Source organism: Anneissia japonica, unplaced genomic scaffold, assembly GCF_011630105.1.
Source record: "Anneissia japonica isolate Jap-2015-1 unplaced genomic scaffold, ASM1163010v1 scaffold287952_len401801_cov160, whole genome shotgun sequence".
Lineage (NCBI taxonomy): Eukaryota > Metazoa > Echinodermata > Crinoidea > Comatulida > Comatulidae > Anneissia > Anneissia japonica.
In genome coordinates this window covers 309,533-334,915 of record NW_022744320.1, presented here as the reverse complement: position 1 = coordinate 334,915, position 25,383 = coordinate 309,533, and the positions used below count along the sequence as shown (strand labels likewise).

At 34.8% G+C, this 25,383-nt stretch overlaps 2 protein-coding genes across 2 annotated transcripts in view; one reads left to right on the top strand and one right to left on the bottom strand.

Annotated features, from left to right (window-relative positions):
- Window positions 1-6,322, top strand: part of LOC117119614 (interferon-induced very large GTPase 1-like) — a 17,769-nt gene extending 11,447 nt beyond the window's left edge. Inside the window, exon 2 of the mRNA XM_033264448.1 lies at window positions 1,326-6,322. Within this exon, the coding sequence (XP_033120339.1) occupies window positions 1,397-6,322 (4,926 nt within the window). The 5' untranslated portion in view covers window positions 1,326-1,396. The remainder of the gene's footprint in view (window positions 1-1,325) is intronic.
- A 9,064-nt stretch (window positions 6,323-15,386) lies between these two features.
- On the bottom strand, window positions 15,387-22,656 carry LOC117119613 (rabenosyn-5-like). Its single transcript, XM_033264447.1, has 11 exons — window positions 22,534-22,656; window positions 21,530-21,535; window positions 20,917-21,076; window positions 20,665-20,820; window positions 19,403-19,549; window positions 18,251-18,412; window positions 17,375-17,544; window positions 16,894-16,964; window positions 16,425-16,511; window positions 16,215-16,218; window positions 15,387-15,958 (listed from the first exon to the last, which is right to left on the bottom strand). The coding sequence occupies exons 3-11, from the start codon at window positions 21,059-21,061 to the stop codon at window positions 15,680-15,682; spliced, it is 1,221 nt and encodes a 406-aa protein (XP_033120338.1). The 5' UTR covers window positions 21,062-21,076; window positions 21,530-21,535; window positions 22,534-22,656; the 3' UTR covers window positions 15,387-15,679.
- Between the last annotated feature and the right edge of the window lie 2,727 nt (window positions 22,657-25,383).

Sequence of the window (25,383 nt, the reverse complement as noted above, 5' to 3'; positions counted from 1 at the left end):
CAAGATACCGTTAAAATACAATTTTACTGTAGTTGCGTTATTTTTACAGTAAATTGGATTTCAGTAAACGTAAAATAACAGACATTTTTTTTACTGATAGTAGGATTATAACGGCGAACGTAAAATTACTGAAAAATGTTAATTTTACGCGCGAAAATGAACTGTTATTTAACATCGCGAAATGTGAGTTCACAGTCTCATCATTGTTATACAAAATACCGTTAAAATTCATAGTACTTGTTAAAACAATATTTTGTACTGTAAAATTACGCCAGTTTATAAATGAACATTACGAACTCCAACGTTAATTAACGTAAATATTGATTTTGACCTGTTAAATTTCGGAAAACAGTAATATGACGACGTAAAACTAACCAGCAAACACATTAAATTTACGAATTCATCGTATATTTACATAGCAATTCCTTTTCTTTATTACTACAACACTACTTAACGGTTAAGGTAGGTAAATCTATACCAATTTATAGTTTAAATTTCGAGCTCTGACGTTGAAACACAATGGCGATTTTAACCTGTAGAAAAACGATATGATACCGGTAATTTAGGCTACAGCAAATCAACAACATCGTATTTTTATTATACAAGATACCGTTAAAATATAATTTTACGGTAGTTAACGTTATTTTCACAGACCTTGCAATCAAGGTTTCTAATCTTGCATTGGGCTTAGAACACTTTAGTAGAGAAATTGGACAAATATACGAAATGAAATCACATTTAAAGTGTCTGGATGATTCAACTCGTAAATTTCCAGCCGTTGCAGCAGAAATGTTACTCCACGGGCATTCTCTAGAATTGATGGATGGTGACGCCTCCCATGTTCCACTCATTTGGATTAAGGCCGTACTTACGTCTTTACAAGAAAATATTGGAGATAAACGATTGTTTGTGTTATCAATACTTGGTGTTCAAAGTAGCGGAAAATCAACTATGCTTAATGCAATGTTTGGCTTGCAGTTTGATGTTAGCGCAGGAAGATGTACTAAAGGCATATTTGCCCAGCTGGTGCCACTTGACGAGACTTTGCAAAAGAATACTCATTGTGACTACATTTTGGTCTGTCTCTTATACACATCTAGATGTGTATAAGAGACAGGTGTATGCACAGATATACGAAGGTATCATGACTATTATGCCTATGCTTTCTTAATAATTTTTAATCATAATATTTTAAAGCGTTTGGAAATTGTTTGTTTAAATTGTTCTATTATATCAATGTCTTTTTAAATTAATTTGTATAATTCATCAACATGGATATTATTTATTTCTTCATGTAATGATCAATCATTCTTATCTTTTGTTAGGTGAAATTAAAACGGAGGAAAAAGACATCTGTAAGATCTGACAACCTACATTGTATTACGATTTAGGTAAAATGGGCTCTTATATTTCAACTTCATATTCTGAAAGTGTAAGTACTGAAGCAATTGGAAGCACTAAGCACGTGGCTTCCATTAAGGTTGAAAGAAATGTTGGTTACCATAAAGTAAGACGGCAACTGAGTGGTAACTTTCGTTTAGTTATTGAACAGCTCAATCTACAGGATTATTACCCCCAAAAAATAACTCGTGAAAAAGCATTGACAGTTTCAGACAATGAAATTTCAACAAAGGATCTTAAAGATCCTGGCAAGATTCCTTGGTTTATTCTGCAAAATCTCATCGTGTGCAACTATGAAGGAAGAAATTTTGAAGTGAACCAGAACATATCGACACTCTCTGAATTAGAAGACTCATTGTCTGAACTAGAAGAATCATTGTCTTTGCTGAAAGTTCATTCAGATGAAACGAGCTGCGGTGACACTTCAGCAGATGTAAGCCCTTTAGACGCAGTTGTGGCCCTATTTTTGTGCTGTGACGATTTTTTAAGACAAATTTTGGTAGAGAAAATGTCAATGTGTCAGCTTGCTATTCCATTAATATTACCAATTAACACTGACCCAAATGAAAGTGAAATGATTTTATGGGCAATGAGAACAGTAAAAAAGCAATGGAAAACGCATACAAACCCATCATGCGAGCAGTTAATGGCTGTATTTCCATTGCCAATTGTGTCGGCCATTCGCTTGGGTAGACCGCGTATATCAAAATCGAGAATACTCAACAATGTCATTAGCAGTCTAAAACATGACATTTTCTTTCACTGTGAATGCAATGGTGGATCTTTAGAAAAAAAAATATCAAAAGGTTTATTGGAAATGGCATGGTACCTTCCAAATGGAGTAAAAGAAGATATCTTTCCTGAGGCGCTTACGTTCATAAATTTGAGAGGAAACGCACTTAACCTTGAAGATCAAACATCATTTATATCAGAAATATCAGCAGCAACTATTGCATTCACGTCTTCCAACGACTTTGAGGAAGAAGACAGTGACTTACTTAAATCACTGTACATACAAAATGGCAATTTAATCCTTGTATTAGATGGAAAACCAAATGAACTTATCAAAGACTCAATTCAAAAGTTGTTCCATATATCTTCCGAGATAGAAAAACAAAAACCAGTATTGATTTCTTCCTTAAAAAACACCGAATCACTGATGATTAGGAAAATCCGAGGTTCTCTCAATAACTTTATTTTTACAGAAAATGGTTATTCTGATGTTTATTTGAGAGGTATTGAAAGTTGGGCTGCAGATGAAAGTATACAATTTCATGTTGACGAAATCACCCAAGACTGTTTAGCAGCGAAGAGGAACGCAGACGGGATATTTAAATATTTAAATCCGCCTGAAAAAGAAAAACAACAAGGCTTACCTCTGCAAAGAATTGCATTTGATATCGGAGAGAAGAAAAAAGAACAGTATCGATTGAAACTTAAAGGCAAAATGCAAACAGAGGAGTACTTTGAAAAGATACAATCTGATATTACATCATTGAGAGAAAAGCAGAAAAAAGTATGTGACGAGATTCCGATACCTATACTTGAACAATTCAGCAGGTCTTGCTCATATCCAGTAATAGAGAGAAAGTATTTTCATAGCTACATTAAGATAAAAACAGAGGTGTACACGTGTAGCTTTGATACACAACAAATACGCAGAGATTACAATACCAAATGGAAGGAGTTATGTGACGATCTGCAAAAAAATCAAAACAGGCAAACACCACAAATGAGATTTAAAGAAAAGGAACTTGATGACCTTGCAATCAAGGTTTCTAATCTTGCATTGGGCTTAGAACACTTTAGTAGAGAAATTGGACAAATATACGAAATGAAATCACATTTAAAGTGTCTGGATGATTCAACTCGTAAATTTCCAGCCGTTGCAGCAGAAATGTTACTCCACGGGCATTCTCTAGAATTGATGGATGGTGACGCCTCCCATGTTCCACTCATTTGGATTAAGGCCGTACTTACGTCTTTACAAGAAAATATTGGAGATAAACGATTGTTTGTGTTATCAATACTTGGTGTTCAAAGTAGCGGAAAATCAACTATGCTTAATGCAATGTTTGGCTTGCAGTTTGATGTTAGCGCAGGAAGATGTACTAAAGGCATATTTGCCCAGCTGGTGCCACTTGACGAGACTTTGCAAAAGAATACTCATTGTGACTACATTTTGGTAGTTGACACAGAAGGTTTACGTGCTCCAGAGTTAGCAAGCATTGAACATAGCAACCGTGACAACGAGCTTGCCACTCTTACGATTGGTTTAGCTGATACTACAATCATTAATATAATGGGAGAAAATGCAGTTGAAATGCAAGACATTCTTCAGATTGCTGTTTACGCATTCATCAAAATGAAAAGTGTGAACATTAAACCAAGTTGTATTTTTGTACACCAAAATATAACAAATGTTACAGCGTCCGATATGAATACCACTCAGAAGAGGACAATAAAGAAAATATTGGATGAAATCACTCTCTATGCTGCAAAAGAACAAAACTGCAGCGACAGAATACAAACATTTTCCGACGTTATTCAATTTCAGGAACATAAACATGTGATGTATGTTTCTAGTCTGTGGAAAGGAGATCCACCAATGGCACCTCCTAATCCAAAATATAGTGAATGTATTCGTCGAATCAAGAGGCAGATCATACAATCCATGCAAGATTCTGAAGCTAAATCCGTGGAAGACTTCAAATGTAGGCTGGCAGATCTTTGGAAAGCAATTCTATGTGAAAACTTTGTATTCAGTTTTAAAAATACAATCGAGATGCTGGCGTTTAATGCTTTGGAATTGGAATATGTAAAACATTCTCGTACATTAAGAAGAAACGCAATGATTTATGTCGACAACCTACATACAAAATGTAAGAAACTTGCAGCTAACGAGATAGCAGAGCTTGGTCATACAACACTACACCAGTATATTGCTAAATTCAACGAAGATGTTGCGACTTTCAATAACAGCATGGGAGAATATTTTTCAAGAGAAACAAAATCGTGTCAGTGGAAAGCTAGAACAGAATCAAACATGACTGAACTATGTGAAAATATCAGAAAAGAACTACATAATGAATTTGAATCTATTAAAAAGAAAATCATTGGAAGGGCCGAAATCGACTCAAGTATGAAAATGCATGAAAGGGATATTTTACAAAAGGCTAAAAGCTTAGCTGAAGCATTCCGTGACAAGGAACTTTCTGATTCAGATCTGAGAGTGAAGTTTGATGAGGAGTGGGAGACTTGGATTTCTAGTGTACCCACTCTAAGGGTAGGCCTACACGTTGATATTAAATCTTCTCTTGAAAACTTAATTCGATCAGCTCATTCATGCCATCACAGTGAAATAAGACGTATGATCATGGGCGAAGCCAATTTACCAGTAACTGAAATTATGCAGTCGACTTATTCTGGAGCCTTTGTAACTGAAGATGATCTGGATTCCAGATTGTGGAATAAAAAAAATGTAAACATGGTTTCTTGTCGTGCAGTTAGTAAATTAACATGCCTCGACACTGCAAAGTCAATTACAGAAAATTTACGATCAGAGGTATCAGAAATGATTCGAATTTATGGCATTGAGGGAAATAACTACAATGATATCTTTGGAAATCATCTCTTTGATTTCTTGGCAGAACATCTATCGAACGAGTTTGAAGAAAGAGTTACCTTCAAGGACATTGGAGTACTTCGTATAAAAATGCGTATTGTCTGGTCATTGCTACCGAAGTTAAACAATTTAAAAGAAAAGTACAGGCAAGAAAATGATCTGAGATTCTACATGAAGACTCAAAAGGACAGATTGTGGCAAATTTTTAGAGACGAATGTACGATGATAGAAACAAGCGTTAAAGCAGCCTCTTTGGTATCTCGAGAATTGGAAAGTGCTATTCGAAAGTGTCTTCCAACTCAATGTAAAACTGGAGTTATCGATCACTTGCGTACTTCCAGTAAAAGAACATTTGCAAATAAGATGTCCTTTCATGCACAGATGTTGATTGATATTGCAGAGAAATGGGACTTCAACTCTTTTCGAGAGTATTTACCAGATCCTTACGTATGTATGAAGACATATATTGGAAATTATATAAAAGATGTGAGTTCAAATGAAAGAAACTTGCTTTTGAAAGAAATATATTGTCAGAAATTATATGACCTTTCGATCATAGCGGAGAAAGCCATTGATTCCGCATGCAAAGACTCTAAGGAAAAAAGCAAGATTACTATTAGCGACTGGTGGCCCAAGTTAATTAAAAATATTGGTGATCACTTGGATGTTAAAGAGGAATTAGAATGTTTTAACGAAGACGGGGGTATTGAAGAGGCAGAGTTTAAGCAGATGGTATTAACAGAACTGAGGAAATCTAAAGACCAAATTACAAAAACATTTGAAGAGGCTGGTATCTTATCTGCCATACAGGAGCCGTGTGGACAGTTTTTTGAAAAAGACCTTCTCGGTTGCCGTGAATTGTGTCCATTCTGCAAAGCACCATGTGATCTCCAAGCGGGCAGTGATCTCCAAGCGAGCAACAGATATGACGACCATCGTACAGAGTTTCATAGACCAGAAGGAGTGTCTGGGTATCATTATAGGTCAAATCATAAACTAGTTACCGACGTGTGCACAACGTCTGTTACGTCAGATGATTCGAGGTTCTTTAACAAGGACACTGGTATCTTTGGGCACCGTCACAAAGACTACCAAAGTCTGAATCCATACTACAAGGCCTGGAAGATCCAACCGAAGGAGTGTGAGGCACAGCTTTACTGGAAGTGGTTTATGGCAACATACAACAAAGAACTTGCCGAATACTACGATTGTCTGCCAGCGGATATTCCAGATGGATGGAAAAAAATTACCTGGGAATTGGCGAAGGAAGATATGATAAAAACATACAATTTATAATAAATTAAAGAAATGTTAATTTTAGTGAAAGAGAATCAGCTGGTAATGATTGAAAGAAGGCATTGTGAATGCGTATTTCAATTACAATTGGCATGGTGCAATCTTAGTTCCATTCGGAATGAATGACAATAATTAATTATAATAATAAATAATTAATAACTAATAATAATAATAATAATAACAATAATTACAATAAAAATAATAACAATAATAATAACATTAACAACAACAATAATAACAATAAAAATAACAACAATAATAATAATATCAATAATAATAATAATATTTATTATTATTATTATTATATTATTATAATAATTGTTGTGACCAATTTATGCAACCATGAATATAATAGACATTTTTATGTAACCAAAGATAACACTTTATTTCAATTAAAAAATTGAGAATCAACATTTTTATGTGCACTTTCAGAGGGGAAGGAGGGGTAGCGAAAAAGGGTACTGTTTGTACGCTTTGAAAAATGTTGGAAATTGTGAATGACCCCTAATGATGATGATAATAATAATAATAATAATAATAGTAATAGTAATATTAATAATAATAATAATAATAATAATAATAATAATAATAGTAATAGTAATAATAATAATAATAGTAATAATAATAATAATATGATATTAATAATAATAAAATTAATGACAATAGTTAGAATGATAACAATAACCAACAATAATATTAGCAGCAACAATAATAATTAAAATAATAATAATGAGGGTCGCCCACAGAAATTTTCCAAAAAAATCGGGTCGGCATTTAAGAAAAAAAAATTATTCAAGTACAAATTCGAGAAATACCATTTCCGAAATTAACATTTAGAACACAAGATCTAAAACAGACATGCATTTAAAATAGAAAATCAAAATCGGGCCGTAGATGCACGCGCAAATAGAAGTCCTCAGGCCTAGGCCTAGGTAGGGTCTTTATATAGGGACTGCAGTTTCAGGCCTATCCTATTTCAGGTATATTTAAAAAAATAAATCCGACCGACCCACGATCTCGATTTTTTTTTTCATTTAAGGGCAACACAACTACTTTTTTTGTCCTTATGATGATGATGATATCTTAACTATGAGCGTTTCAGTCAGTAGTATGAGCCTGGGGTTAGAATCTGTGCGAGAGGTTGCATGTTTGAATCCCGCCACTAGAGACACTTTTTTCATATAACTTTTTGTTGAAGGACTAAGCTTGATACGATTATAATATCTTGTTCCTATTTAAATAAATTGGAAGGAAAGCTATAGCATTATGTAAGTCACATTATGATGGAGGATTAAATAATAAAAGAAACTTGATATTTTGGATGGAATGTTGAATTCATATAATTCAAATAGACATGAGATGCTTTAAGCGTTTTTATATCGTCTATGTTCGAGCCAAAATTTGACTGTTAGGAATGATAGAATTCAAATATAAACAACCTGTCAGTAAATTTACAATTTACTCGTATAATGCTTGAAAAAAGTCCCTAAAACATTTAAGCTTTACTCTAGTGATATTGTAGTTTGTTTATCGGGCATGTTTCTATTATTCATTTCAGATATTGCGTTTTACGTTAATTTGTTCTGCTTGCTGATTAATTTTGAGTAAAATACGTTATAGAATTGCCTATTACTTGAAAATGATTGGATATAACATTGCTAAAGCAATTACAAAATCAGTTACAAAATGGTATTGCTCTAAAAATTTCCTAGATCAGAAGTTAAATAGAATACCCTGTTTTGTTATGAGGCAAGAAAATTTTAACAAAAATAAGGACCAGATGAAAGCAATGCAAATTATAATTGAACACTGTTTTAAAACCTTTGCTTGTCTAGGCCTGGTAGCTCTAGAAGATGCGGCTCATAGAAAATGAGTTTAATTCGTGATAGTTAAGTTTGTGCATTGCAGTGTGTATTTTACTAGATGTTTTAAAGTTGTTATATTTAATGACATTTCAAACGTTTAAGTTTGGAAGATGTGGCTCATCTTCTATGGCTTGTTCCTGTCTCTTATACACATCTAGATGTGTATAAGAGACAGGTATTAAAGTTGAGATGGCCTACATTATGTCAATGGGAGAGGGTTTTATTGACTACCGGTAGGTACTGTAAACTTACCGCTGTCAATGGGTAACGAAAATTATATATCATCTCTAAATACGTCCAGTTGTTTAACTCAGCCAGATTGTTTCAGTTTTGTGAAATACACGAAAGTTTTGACTTTCAGATCATCTCTAAATACGCCCAGTTGTTTAACAAAACTGTTGATTTTCGAAAACAAATCAGTGATTGCAATTTCTTTGCCCTGTATTTGTGTATTCAGCTTATTTATCTGGCCTGTGATGTCGGTTAAAAATGCAATCACGTGCATTTGTTCTTCGTTCTCAAGTAAGGTTCGATTTTGGTGACTTAGGTTCCCAAAGAAAGTCTAATAAATGCTTTCTTAAATTCCACACGCGCTAGGACTCTTCCCTTGTTGAGCCACGGGACGTTGTTATGTAACAATAAATCGTCAAACTCTGCACCAACTTCATGACATCTTGCATGGCTTTTGCATAATGATCTCCAAGACTTGAGCACCGTAATACAATCTGGTGTATTACACAGTGATACGAAATAATATTCGGATTAAGTTCACAAAATGACCCTTGATCATTTTGTGAACCATTCCTTTTAGTTTTAATAAACGAAGAAGCTGGGAAAATTGATTATGAAGCCAAAAGTCCATGCAGCCGTCTCCATTTTGACAGGAACTGGTCATATTACACTTCTAAAATGCGTCCATATTTGAAGTTATGAATAAATAAATACCAGTTAACAATTCAATCAAACTGGTCTCTAAAATTGCTAAAACATCAACTTCTAAAAATATTTTTACGAATTTTCATAATTATTTTAAAGACTAAAACAACATTGAAGGATGTGATGATTAAGGCCATAAACCTAGAAATTTCTCGAAAAATTTTATGTGTTGTACTTTATTTAATTCAAAATAGCGTTAACATTTGCTATATTGGTATTAGTGGTTTTTGAGAATAGTAGTAAAATTTGGTGATGTTAATGACGTTTTTTTTCAATATTAGTTAAAATGATAGACGACCTATTTAAAATCTGTTATTATCGCAGTAATTTTTGTGTGTAATGTATAATTAAAATTCTTACGAGCTTGAATGTAATTAAAGTTTATTTGAGATTCATTGTACGCCATAACATACGACAGATCTTGAGCGAAAATACCATAATCATGAGATGATGATCCACACACAGTTATAAATAAATATTTCAGACAGATATGAATCACCATCATGAAGGCAGCAGATCAAAGAACTAGCTTGCAGGTAGAGTGGCATAGAGACACCCACACCAGTCGAGTTGCAGAGGAATTACCTGCATTCAAAATCATATTTAAAACTATACCTTCTCGATAATCATATATTGTTTATAAATACGATGTACATTTTTAAACTTTCAAATAAACATCTCTCATTTCGCTGATCATATGATTATCAAATGATGATGATATTATTTATGATGATGATGACAACCATACCAACAAACTCATAATATGTGTTACAAGCTCCAACAAATTTGTTACAACAAATACGGTACATCAGTAAAGATGAAGTTACTTTATTTCAATTAAAGTTTTAAGGAGTGATGTTTTGCCCTATCGGACATATTATCGCACTAAATACTCAGTACGTTTCATAATACTTGTGAAAAAATTGCGCAAGCGATTCGTGTGAGAATCGAACCTACGACCTCCAGAAAAATAGCCTGGTGTCATAACTACTTACCAACGAGCTTTCGCTTTGAGGCTATGTTTAATCCAAGTAACAACGGGTACTGCAATGCTATTTTGATGATTATTATTTGTAGGATTTAATACTGTAGCTTTATTTTGGGTCTACTTCCTGCTTGTGGCGTCAGTAGACATTTTGCAATCATCTCTCCTGTAAGTTGTAAGAATATATCCGATTGGAGGAATGATGCGAGGCGTCATAAGTTAAAGATAGAAGTGAACTGTCTGAAAAATTAAGCCTGGACGTTTGAGGCAGTGGCAATTGGTGGCGATACAGATTTAAAATATCACCTTCCTGATTCGGCAATAAATCATAAATATTTATTAGTACGTTCTTATTGTTGTCAGAGCAGTTTATAAGACAGTGCCGATGACATGCGATGCGATAGCGAGTACCAGTAGACATTAATATTATGCAGGCGTAGGTTTCACAGACAAGCCGTAATACTATGCCTTATGATGAAGAGGTTGAACACCACAGACTTAAATAATTCTGAAATAATATATTTGAAATGAGTAATGATTAGGCTAGCTATAATTACAAAAAAAAGACAAAAAAAAAACCAAACAAACAAAACAACATTATAGGTCCAGTGGCGGCGCCAGCGGGGGGGAGGGGCTTCGGCTATAGTTACACCCATAAATACTTAGCCCCCCCAACCCCTTCTAGTTGGACATCTTTGTCCCCCACATAAATTATATCCTAGAGCCGCCACTGTATAGGTCTAGGCCTTATTTTTTTAGGCATGTACTGTCAGTCAGTCAGGCGTACGTTGTATATCACCAACATAAAAAATACTGATAAGTTGTACGAAATGAAATGTATTTTACTTGACGTAAACGCACAAGTACATAAGCACAGTAATATAGATCTAATAATTATCATGACAATGATAATAATTAAATAATGCCTATGGTGACGATAACGATGATGATATGACCATCAATAAACATTTATAAACATTATTGAAGGTAATGGGACTTGTTTCTATAAGGCATCACATTAACTTAAAAATATACGAACAATGTGTGATAATTTTTACAATTAATTATAACGTTACCGACTGTGTGCGTCTTCATGATTTCGGATACATTATCCGTGATTCAGACAGTGGCGGCTCTAGTATCTGTCTATTATACACATCTAGATGTGGATATGATGTCCGACTGGGGGGCTAAGTATTATGGGTGTAACTATAGCTCGCAGCGTTATCTAAGGGCCGAAGGCCTGAGCCGGGAGTGGGTAAGGGGGGGGGTGTCCCCTCCTCCCAAAACGAGATTTTTCGTTAATAAAACAATGATATTTCTTATATGCTTAAGCCCAATGCCTCTCCCCCCGCTGGCGCCGTCACTGGATGCAGAATATAACTTACACAAAATACTAAATATTTATTCGGATACACTAAAGATCACCTACATTATAATTATAATTATGAATATAATAATTGCTTATTATCATTATTACTATAATATATCTACACACTTACAGTACATATACTGTAGATATTTTATTTTTTAGGCAGATACTTAACTTTGATTTATTGTTATTATATTGTTGATGGTGTAGGCCTACTCTATACTTGTGATTATTACTACTACTGTACTATTTTTATTATTCCATTCTTATGTTGGTGTGAGACAGGTTTATATAACTGTGCATTTACGTCAAGTAAAACACATTTCATTTCGTATAAGCTTTTTTGTTGGTACAGTATCAATGTAGGCCTACGCGAGAGTGACAATAAATTCCTAAAAAAAAGGCCTACAGTATTCCTAATTTTGTAGAGCCTAATTATTATTTATTTTAGACATGTTCTGTCACAAAAGGAGTTCAAGTCTATGAGTGTAGTTCAACTCTATTATTATAAGGGGTCTACTACAGTAAGACTTGTCGGTGTTGCAATGCCTACTTACGGTACTAGAGCCTTCTCAGCCTTGGATCATGGTAATATTAACCACTAACGTAATAAAAGTCAACCACTAACGTAATATTACCCACTAATGTAATCAAAATCAACCACTACCGTAATAAAGTCCTTAACCACTAACGTAATTACACTTTAACCACTATCTTAAAAAACTTTATTAACCACTAATGTAATAAACTTTATTAACCAGTAACGTAATATAAATCAACCACTAACGTAATAACAAGAAAACATGGTGATTGTTTTTAACTCTCTTTACAAGCAAACGTTGGACTTAAAAAAAATGTTCTCTCAAGTATACAAATTGTTGTCCCTGGTCATATAAAAATGCTTCAACTGCATCCAAATTTTACTGAAATTATCCTTATGGTATTCTGAGTACAGAAGTCCAAAGTTTCCTTGTAAAAACAAGGTTATTACGTTAATGATTAATTTTTATTGCGTTAGTGGTTAAAGTGTCATTACGTTAGTGGTTAATGACTTATTACGTTAGTAATTTTATTACATTAGTGGCTAATGTTACGTTAGTGGTTAATGATACATTATAAGTGGTTGATTATTATGTTTAATGGGTGATAGGCCTACATACGCGACCGACTTCTATGGCTTGTTCTGTAGTTTACATGCTCAGCGAAGAATGACCAGAATCAGTGATTGGTAAGAATATTTTTGTCGTGCAAAGGCATTTGGAAATAGACAAAAAGTCTATGGTGAGCGACATTCTACGTAGTTGCAGTGTATGCTGTGTAAAGTGGCTCAATATAGTTCATATTTAAATTGGCATAATTTAATATGTAAAATTATTAGATTAATTATGTAAAGAATGCATGAAAGATCAATGCATGCCCATTGAAATATGGAACTCACCAAGTGTGAATGTGTTCAGGAGCAATATGTGAAAGCTTTCCTTTTTTCAAGAGTATTCTATTACAATGTGACAGTGTCACTGAACACTTTTGGATATTGGCCCTATACAGTTAAATATTTTGATTGATTGACTGAATATATTTTTAACGTGATATTATAAAAAATAATGAATCTAGATGAACAGTTGGATCAATATTGTTTTTGACCAATACATTATATGAATACACTCTATACAAAGTTATTTATACTGTACTGTATTTACCATTAAATAAACATTAAAGCAGGTATTTGTTTAGCCTACTATTGTAAGTAAGAAAGGAATGTTATGTCATGCATCAAACACGATTGACATTATAGTGAATTACAAGATTCCACAATCCAAAAAAGGCATTTGAATGCCCAAGCCTTATTAGACACAAAATACATACAGACTAATGGTTAATGGTTTTTAATTTATAGAGCGCAAAATACAAAAGTCTCTAAGCGCTATCAGGCAAGTGTAAAGATGGAACGGAAACCAAAACCACAAAATAAAAAAGAAGTGAAATTTGAATACCATGCCAGCACCCAAACCGAAGTATGGGGATACGTCCTCATCGCTAGGGTTCAATCTAATTGAACTACAGTCAGCACCTGTTGAGTCTCGGCCATCTCGGATTCGGGCGCCACCTATCCTAGTTAAAGCTATAAAAGCTAGCTGGCATGGAAATAGAAAAAAAAAAAAAAATTAAAGGGACGAGAATAAGTGGGTTTTAAGTCGTTCTTTGAAAATGGTGACAGAAGGTGACTCACGAATAAATAAAGTTAACAAGTTCCACAACTACTACTACTTTTACTTTTTACTACTTTTGGTCCTACCAGAATAATTAAGGACTAGTGGCAGATGCAGGACCTTGAAATAGAGAGGCCAAGCCAGGGAGGGACTTTCACAGATGAAAGGTCTAATTATTTGATTATAACTCCTTTTTCTTTATTATTTGCAAGTTGTAAAAATTTAGGGGGCCTGGGCCAGGTCCCCTAATCTTGAATCTGCCACTGAGGACTTTAAGAGGGTAGAGGATGAGGAAGCAAATGCATTGTTACTGTGTAAATGATATTTTGTGGTGGAGGAGGTGGTGGGGAAGGGGTAGTGAGGGGCTGTATGTCTTAATGTGTGCACATAAAAAATAAAGTGCATTTAAACCTGCTACAGTTTTTAATAAAATAATATTAACTGTCTCCATGGAAGCTAAGACTGAGACAAGGTGTCTTGCTATAATACAGTTTATGACCTAACAATTAGCAAAATGAACATATTTTAACATAAAGATGGAAACATAATTAATTAATTTGTGTATTGCAACCTATCTTCTTTTAAAATGGTCTCATAATAACCAGCTGAGAGTTTAATGGTCATATTAAAGAACAGGGTTCATGAATCTGTAAAAGAAATATAATTTGTTCTATTTAATAACAAACATTAAAGTTAAAGCACACAAGCAGAACAAGGACAAATTTTGGTTCTTACAACACATGAACACAAACAGCAAAATTACTTGTTCTGGGGTTAAAATATATATTCAAAAAATATTGTTCTTTGGTAGCTATTGAATACAATTTGTTAAAAATAACTACAATAAAAGCAAAGCAATTGCTTTCACATAGAGAAAACATTAGTAAAACTATGATACATTATAATGTAAATTAAATAATAACAATTTTCAGTTACAAACGCATGCACACATGAAATTTACTTAATGTACAGTATGAACAGCATCCATGGTACGTGTACTCAGTCAAGAATGCATGTATCATCAATTCACTATAATATTAAAATACCAAGTACGTTTAAGGCTCTGTTCATAATATAAATTTTTCTTGACAAACAACTGTTGTATGTCCATATATAGTCATGGTGTTCCTATATATGGTCATGATGTGATGTCATCATGACCATATTTAGGCAAGTCATATGTTTTCATTAAAATTGAATAGTTTAGGAAGAGCTTAAAAATATTATTATTAAAAAAAGATAATTGGCAGATCCAGGATTAATTTGCCAGGGATGTGAGTGCCAATCATATACAGTACCTATGCTGAAGTTGAATCCAAATAAACAAGTAGCGTACAATATTACTGTTAAAATACAGGCAGTGGCGTTTGTTGCACTAGTCTTAAACCAGGGGTTATATCACAAAAGACAAAATTGTTCATTGAATAAATATGAATGGCCATATAAGTGCCACATGTGCTAACTGGGGGAAGGGAAATTAGAATTTTTTTGAAAATAAAAAGCCACTAGATGGTCATACAGGTTGTCTTGACCTAAGAAAGTTACCCTTGGCATAAAGTTACCCTTAGCGGAAAGTTGGCGTGTTATGATTTCCTTTCTTTGCTATTCGCTGCGATAGCTCAACCAATTTTATTCATTAAATCACAACAATTTGTGGGGCAATATATACAGGTCTTGTCAGTAAAGCTGAATGCAAAATTATTAAGGTTAGAAATAAAGGCCTAAGCCCAACAGAAAATATTATTTTCGGATTTTTCTCACAGGCTACATAACATGCACTAGCAGGCCGGAGATGGCCCCCCAGGTTGCCAGTTGAGAACCCCTTCTTAATCCAATTCCTAATTCTGATTGGTTGGTATGTATTGATTGGATTAGGATGAAATAAATCCAATCACAGGAATAAATTTGTAACTGTTGTAACAATAGCCACTGCCTTAAATATATTTCATATCTATAAACAATTAAAAAAAAAAAAAAAAAAAAATACAATTATTTTAACTTTTGGAAATATTTCTCTTTTTGTAAATCTCTTAGGTTGTCTTCGAGCATCTTCACCTCATCCATTTTACCAGCCCTTCTGGCTTGCTCCAGGAAATTCTTGATAATTGTGATCTGTTGTTCTAAAGGGTCATCTTGAGCATCAAGTTTGGCTTGATTTACAACCTGTGGTTTCCACCCTTTAGCTTCACCACTACCACCTGTACCACTACCAGAGTGTTCACTCTCTTGTGCCTTCATTTTTGTGACTTCTGTTCCTTTGGTCCATGCCTGGAGAGAGGCAACCGTAGATAAAGTGCCTTGCCCAAGGACACAAGCGACTTGCACAGCGAGAGTTTCGAACCCCCGACCTCAAGGTTGGGAGTCCAAGCCACAACCGATGCGCCAACCACTTCTACATTCCATGTACGTGTGGATTTAAAGGCCTTTTTGCATTAATTAATCACACCGCACAGCAGACTGCAATAAAAACAGATGAACCCCTCCCCTGGAGCGATTAAAATTACCACATGTTATGGAGACAAACACAACTGCAACAATGGAATCACTCTCGTTTTATAAAACAGTTACAGGTATGTTGATTAAAACACACCGCAATGGTAATCGGACAGGGCTGCAATGGTAATCGGACAAATGGATTCCTAGCTTTAATGTAGAATATTTATTTAATAATTATAACATAACAATAAATAATAATATAGTGTATGGAGGTTATTTTTGGTTGTGCTTACTTTACCTTATTAAATCCATTACGTCAAAAAGTTTGAGAACTTGACCTCTGACTTCATTAGCATAATTAAGATCATGATCCATCTCACCAGAACTGAAAATCAACATAAAGAAAACATTAAAGATATCAATGTGTGGTAGAAGAGCTTTATTTTTATGGTAACATAATCACTACAAGTTCAACACTGAACAATCGTGTTTGGCTCAGTTCCGAATAATCTCAGCTAAACAAGATATATCTTGTTTTAAAGGAAGTTTAATATTTTTTGTGTGTAATTTAACATTTTATTTTATGTTCAACATTTTTAAAAATGCAATTTTATATATTTGGCAGTTACTGACCCCATTACTACAAATCAGGTTCATTAAAGTTACTTGATTTAGTGAGGTGCTGCATGTATGCTAAAATATTACTAATAATAAGTATCACAAAGATACTGTACATAATTTTTACTTAACAATAAATATTTACTCACTTTAAAGACTCAGCAATGGCATTGTATCTTGGTGTCTCTGCTAATATCTTCTGTTTCACATTTGAAAGTTTCTGAAATAAATGAAAATAAAATATAATGTAAAAATGCCTGTGACAATTGTCACTCAAAACTGACCATGTAAACAGACCTTATTATAGTAATGTCACACAGTGGCGTATATCTAAGGGGTGTTTGGAGAGCATGTCCCTCCAAAAAAATTTGGTGCCTCCCCGTCATTGCCACATTGAAAATATCAGAAGCAAATTAAAACACATTTAAATGGTTGAATATCACCTTATTTTGTGACCTAGTGCCCCTAACTTAATGTTGTGCCCCCTTAGTTAATCATCGAGCCCCACTCCACCTTTGCGCACCCCCCAATTAGCCCCCCACTATCCCAAGACTCGCTAGATACATCAATGCTGTGTATGATGATTAATAATTCTTAAATTTGTCTCAAATTTCTAATGCATCCTCTAACCTCATAAAGCTGAACGATGTCTGTTCTGGAAACATCCTGCTGGTTTTGCTGATGCGTTCTTAAGATCATCTTTTCACAGTTCTGACAGACACGCAAGCCGGACTCCTCCTCATCCTTCTTACTGCCAGGGAGCCTCCGTGACGGAGATCTCTTGAATTTTACAACTTTCGCTGTCATTCAATAAACCATACACCATGTTAGAATTTATAATTTATTCATTTAAATATTATTTTATTTCAACATTCTATATACAGTATTTGCGCTCTACGAGGAACAAAGCGCCATACAAAAACATTTCAAAAGAAAAACAAAAACAGACAAGTGTAGGCCCAGAAACATCTTTAATAATCTTTACAGACTAAAGCAAGAGCTTTGCCAATGTGAACCTTCTTTTGCTTGGTCTATGTTTATAATGTATAGAAATCACAAACATCTTGCCTAAAAATATTTTAAAAAGTTTATAGTAGTGGTTGTGATAGGAAAAATTTAAGTTATTTATAAAGTCAAATACAAAAAGTGTGGACATTTATATAAATATAATATTAAGCCGTATTAAGGCACAGTGCTTATGATTAAGGCTCTATCTTTTTTAGCAACTTTCCATGCATTACATCCAACAAAAATGTATTAAAAATAAAATTAATATAAAATACACTATTAATGGAATCGAGGCAGTTGTTATATATCCCTTAACAGTCAAATTCAATGAGACATTCTAACAATGTAACAACGCAAAAAAATAAATAATAATATGTTAGACGTATCTATAGTGCTATATATCAACCAGGCTTCAGCACTTCACACTACAGTAATACCACTTCGCATTGCATTCAATGATCTATACAATCTGAAATGACCTGCAAGTTCACAACTTACCACAAAGGTCATCTTCAAGAAACCCAGAGCAATCTTTGCAAATAATGCTGCCACAGAGTCGGCAATGGTGGCGTCTGTTAGCTAGGTTGAACCTTATCCCACAGCTTGGACAGAATTTCACGTCCGAGTCCGGTGCCCAGGGTACAACAGACTTCTCATAGGCTGAAGGAAAAGTTGCACCAAAATTTAATCACTACTAAAGAATGATGAATGATTACGACACAGACAATGATAATGATGATGATATAGGTGTTGACAATATGATGTTAAGAGAGTTGATGTTAATGATAGTAGTGAACATGACAATAATGATAATGATGATACCGATGTTAATTATAAGTAGATAGCATAAATGATAAAAGTCCAAATGATTGCCCAAGCACAGTGACATAGAGTTGTTTCATTCCTGATGATGACATAATTAATGTCGAAATATTGAATCCCGACACGATGGCGTGTACTTCGATACTCGGATTATGTATTATACTATCTTATAGAGTTGTTTGGTTGGATTTTTTTATACAATAGTCCTGAACTAAAGCTCGATCCAAATTATCCAGAGATTATCCAATTTTCTTGAACACAAAACTGTTGTTTGCTCATACATTGGAGCATGGTTCTCACGAGAGCCCCAGTATCCGGATCGGGAGCTAACCATTTGCGCTGACCGTTAGCACCTGTGTAAGAACGCCTGATTGGTTAGCGCTAACCATTAGCGGTATCTTATCCCAGTTTCTTATTGGCCAGTGATTCAATCATCATATTCTTGGTATCCGGATCGGGATTTTCTCGTATGGACGCACAGCAGCTAACGGTTAGCAGGATCCGGATCCTGCTAACCGTTAGCTGCTATGTGAGAACATAGCCAGTGATGATGTGCCTATATATGGTAATATGATGTCATCATGACCATATTTAGGCATACAACATATTATTGTCAAACAAAATGTGATAGTTTTGGCAGAGCTTAATACTAGAGTTCAATCTTAACAATAACTTACATGCATTTTGGCTAGTAATACAAATGTTTAAAAAAAATCTACTACAGGTATTTGAATTTTGTTGGATTGAACCCCAGATTCTCGGTGAAGAAGAATAGCACCCTAACGACTATTCCATGGCTCAATGACCTCTCAGGTGTAGAAATCTTACCTTTCCTTTTCGACTTTTCCGGTTCTGTATCGTAAAATTGCACTAGCTTTTCCAAGCGGAATAGCAACTTATTTGTCTCAACAACAATGTGATTAATCCTCGAGCCTCTAATTGATTTGAAAAGTTGGATGTGGCTGCGAGTGGCACCTTATAAAAGAGAAAATAAAGAGACAATCACTTGTATGTTTTATGATACAGTAGTTGCAGCATAGTGCAATTGGTTTAAACTATTTACCAAAGGGTTTAGAACATAAAGATATATACACAGTAAACTATGTTGAGCATAAACAAATGATACGGCTCTGTACGCCCGCTGTGTTCGGTTAACACTTTTGGTAACCCAGTAGTACACAGCAAATTTTGTTTGTTTATCAGTGTTCCACAAGCGCCAATCAAATTTTTCGTTCCTTCCTTATGTACACCTTCAGCACTACTACAGAGTTGCGCTTAACATTATTTATTACAATACAATTTCTTTAAAGAAGGCGACAGTTTGTAGAAACAGATCTTAATATTTTGAGTGGGGGGGGGGCACACTTGTGCAGCAGGCACAATTTATTACAACAATATATAGTGATATTTAGAAACAGGACTGTGCTCTCACTTTACTTTCTATATTCTTTGTTATAATTACCTACTGAGAGAAGCGCGTTAAGGAAGCAATTTCTCCATGGTCATAGCAGCAGATTTACAGATGCTGGGTGTTTTCGGAATGTTTCGGAGAGTAACTGGTTGATACTAACAATCATTGACATAGTAGGCTCAATATTAAAACACTGGTATTTACTATAATTGATTGATTGATTCACTGACAGCAAAAATAAAAAAAAAGACATGTTGATACACAGTGTAAACAAAGAGGTCGTGAGATCTCATCAGTAAACTGGATAGATCTATACAAGAACGCCAACTTGCTAGATGCAACTTTACCATGAAGACCTGCTCCAACCGAAATCTCTTAACTCCCGCACCATTTCAACATTATGTTTTTGTTTTAACATTGTTTTGTGTGCTGTTACATTGTGGTGGTATGTCAATCCCGAAATACGTTTCAAAAGTAGTATTATCCAAATGCCAACTTCATGTTAATGGCTACCACCATACTGTATGTCTTGAAGACGGTTACTTGAGCCAATACCAGTAACAGATAATTTGCAGGTACATCCTACACATTAAATGTACATTAAATCTGATGTTCAAATTGTAATGTTGTACACTGGACAACATGCTAGTTGAAAATGTATGAGGCAATTATCATTTACCAAATTCTGCAGCCCATGTGAATGGATCTGTTCCCTCTTCTCCTGTTTTATCCAGACTACCTGACGCAGATGAGTGAGAGGCAGGAAAGGGTGACGAGTACCCATCATCATAGTCAAAATCTTCTTTCTTCCCTAAAATCTTCCTTTTAGCTTTTCCTGGAAACATTGAAGAATAAATACATTATTACAGCATTTATATACCAACTATTTCATGAAGATCAAAAGTACTTACTGTAATCATAAAATTCTCACCTAAAAACCCTCTGAGTTGGCCCCCAAGTTTCTCCTCAGCACCATGTGCCTCTTCAAAATGAGCTTGTAGCTGGTAAACCGAATTCAAGTTCCTTTTGCACATAGGGCAGAGAAACCCCTCTAGTACAGTTGCATCATCTTCCATTTTGAAACAGTGCTTGATGAAAAAAAATAATACATTCATTCATTCATTCATTATTTGCAATCAATTGGAAAATGACTGATACGTAAAAATATACACAGAGCACCTTCCAATTTGAGACCCCTGCAATTCAAGACCTCATTTCCAAGGAATGTAGACATTTTATTTGCAATAAACAAAAGAATATAAGAAATTAGCATCAATTCCATTAGCCTTTTGGCTAATTGTGAATAGAAATATTGAGCAAAATTCAGCTTTTATTAGGATTTGGCTACTTGGCTAATGGCAGCTAAACACTGACTTTAATCTTTTAACACTAAAGCTAACTTCTAACTGGAGATCATATTCCAAGACCACCACAAACTATCAAGTCCTAAAGGTGGTCTCAAATTGGTGGGCGAATAAAGTATTGTAAATTACAAAGTATCAAAAGATATGTAAAAGAAAAAAATATTCTCAATGAACACACAATCAACACATATGTCCTTTTATAAACAAAAATGTATACAAATTTTGTACTGTAGTGGAGACAATTATTCATACTCTAGAAACACAATGAAAGTGAATGGAAATAGTTAATATAAATTAATATTTTTTCTTTGAAAATTTCCAGTGGTATGTACAGTAAGAGCATTGAAATTGGTGGGGAAACTGATTGGTGGGGAAGCTGATTGGTGGGAAAGCTGATGGGTTGGGAAGCTGATTGGTGGGAATGGGGAAGCTGATGGGTAGGGGAACGTAGGCTACAGTACAGTAAGTGAGAGGGCTTGTTGAGATGACAGACTGTAGCTGACAATCAATATGTGATAAGGTAAAAAAAAATGGTTTGTTTGCCCTCCTTCACCTGCCCCTAATTGAAAAAAATAGGGGCGGAAAAAACAAAAGAAACTTTAAAAAAAGTTTTTTTTAGCATTTTCTTTACAAATTAAAATTTATCTTTATTTTTTGCCAGATGCCCTACAAATTAGTATAAAGTTCTTCCCTGATGTAAGACATTGCCATTCTAGACCTCTGTTGGTTTATTTTTATTCAATCTGATGAGTACTAAAAAAAAAAAAAAAAAAAACTTTTTCCTCCCGCCTGCCCCTATTTATCATGTTTTAAAAAAGAATGGCAAACAAAAAATTATTTTTTTTTTGGCCTAGCCTAGGCCTAATTATTATTAATAATGTGGTTAATCTAGCCTACAGTACTACTGTATGGTGAACGTAAACAAAATTTCAGGCAAGCCAGCGAGCTACAGTAAGGTAAAGGATGGCTAAGCCTAAGCCAACCAAGGGCCAATGACTGCTAGACTAGTAGTAGTACCGTATAGATTCGCTAGGCCTACTGTCGTTGGCTCCTTGCTTGGCACGCCGTGGCACGGTAGTGTAGGTAGTCTAGGCCTAGCCTAGCTAGTTTAGTAGGGCGTTACTGAACATCCGTAGTAATCCTAAAACGTTCCCAATTGATCACATAATTAAAAAAAAAGTAAAGTACCTCGATAGGTAGTTTGGAATACAAGATTTATCATCTGGACAGTAATTGAATAAACCAGTTCCTCAACTCTCACCACCACCACCGCCCTGTCATTTTCGCATTTTTTTGTTTTTATCTCGTGCAATTAAAGTATGGCGCGCCGGCCCCGTCATTTTCGCATTTTTTGTTTTTATCTCTCGTGCAATAAAGGTATGGCGCGCCAAATATTACATTAATGCTTGGCGGATTAGGAAAATTGGGTATTGCACATGTAAGGTCCAGGACATACTTTTATTACCCAGTAGAGATGCCAAGTTTGTCAATTAGCCGGTAGTGAGAACAATCAAACAAATGAGGGAGCGAAGCGATCAGGTGTGGGGTGGGGGCTCCTCCTGTGCCAATTTGGTGGTCAGATACTTGACAAGGTTCACTCTGGATTTAAATTTGGGCGAAAGAAGGCAGTTTTGTTTTTGCGAACCATAACACGATATTTCTTTTCAGGTCCTCAGTCCACCAATCACCCCAATGAATGAAAATTTAAATAGAATATTCACGAAATATGGGCTTCAAAAATCCATTAATGTATGGCTGTAAACGCTATTGTTGGACTTTTCTGGTCCCCCATGATTTCTAGACGTCCACTTTTTAAAAACTATTTTCACATCGTTCCTCTTATCGCGAAATTCTATAATATTAGTCCTATGCTTTGCATTTTCATTTGCCAACTCTTCTAACCGTTACCGTAGTTTTTAACTGTGCGACAACATTTGTTGGAAATTCAGCTCCAGTGATTGCAGATTGATCATTATGTAGGTCTGAGGACATAAAACGTTCTTTTTTCGGGTCTTAATTCTGGTATAGGTATACTATTTTTAAATGCATTTTTACAAGCTGACGATATCAGTGTTTAAATGTCAACAAATCTCCGATATTTGTTGTTACCAAAATAGCATGTTTTTAACCGAAACAATTTTCACAAATTTCAATTTTTATTGGCCCTAGAGATATTCATGACAAGCATGTTAATAAAAATATCTCTGCGAACCAATACCGTAGCCCAGCTATTGGGACAATTGGGACAGTCCCAAACAATTTTTCTAATACAGGTCCACAGAGAATGGGTTGACATTTTGCAAATAGGTCCAAATTAAGTAATTTTATGCATAAAATGTCCACTTTTTGAAAATTTAGGAAAATGGGTCCAGATTTTTAATATTTTTGCGTAAAATGTCCACATTGTTTGAATTTACGCGTAAAGTTGGTCCACAATGATATTTCCCCTACTGTTTGAAAATACGGCATTGATCTCTACCAAATATGAAATGTTTGTCATCCGTGTAACGATTCTTGCATATACTGACGTCAAGGCACATGCATTCTACTTTCTTTCTCAATTATACAATAAAACTGCATTTATTTTATTTCCTATGATACTCATGGCCTACTGTACAATATTTTAAAACACACTGACTTCCAAACAAAAATATTATATCACAATAGTTTTCACTGATTATAGACACACAAAAATATTCAATTGAAAATATGAAATTTGATTCTTAGAAGCCGATTTACAAGGTATGGAGGAGAGGATCGGAAAGTTGTATGTTTGTTAAACTTTAATTGTCATGTATTAGGCAAAATAAAGTTCATTTGGAATTCATTTTTGAATGGTTTAGCTCACTATAGGCAGTAAGCATCCCCGCTTTATCCTTCATTAAGTTGGCCTAAGTTTTTATAAATAAATAATGTACATGCTGTCTCCGCATTATGTCTTTTTAATAGGCCGGTTTATTTATCACTTTATTCAAACGTTCATTGTATGAAGTAAACACACAAAAATATACAGTAGGGTAGTATCACAATTTTATCATATATTGGTAAAAATATTGGGACTTAACTCCCCCCCCCCGCACCCACCTGCAGCCCTCTCCCTCCCCTTGCCTATTCCCTTGTTGATTATGGGACAGTGTGAGAAATTGAGTATTTGGATAATAAATCCAGAATCACCCCCTCTGGACCCCCTTCTGAAACAAAGTTTACGGAACTAAGCGTCACGTAGCAACAGAACGCATAGGTAGTCTGCTTCATTTGTTTGTAGGTAAAAATATATTTAGCATCCTAATGTTTAACAAAAACTTGAAATTTTCAATAAAACAAACACAAAATTCTTGTTTTAATTATTATAAAATAATGCTGTTTATCAACTTGAATTGATAAACACTGTCGAATAACAAAACAAATAATAAAACTTATAACCTTAATCTCCCTCAATGGAATAGTCCATTCATTGATTGCTGGAAAATGGCGATGGATGGCGGTCAAGTGAGGTAAACATGTTTTTTTGCAAGAGTAACACATTTCTAAAACTGAAACAGGTTGTGTTAATACTTATAATTTTTAAAAGAATGAAAATTCATAATTGCTTGCCTGTTTGTGTGGCTAGGCCTAGCCTATGCACCGATTATTTTATCCCAATCATCAGAGGCTAAGTTAGGCCTAGCCTAGCGGCTAGCCTAGGAGCCTCGGGTCTAAGCTACCCCTAGGTCTAGGCCTACTACTACTAGGCCTAGGCATGGAGGCTAGAGCAGACTAGGCTTAACGTCGCACTAGCCAAATGAGGCCGAGGCCTAAGCCGGACATATAGTAGACCTAGGCCTATGCTCCCTGGGCCTAGCCTAGTATTATTATTAGTAGTTGTTATACGGTAAAATATTAGTAAAATAGTAGTAATTCTAACTAACTAAAACTAGGCTAGGGCCAGCCCATAGTCCTAGGCCTAAAGACTAAGTAAGAAAGTACCTCCGAAACAACAAAAGGCCTGCCCCATCATCATGTGCGTGGGTGGGATCATGTGTAGGCCCTTGGCC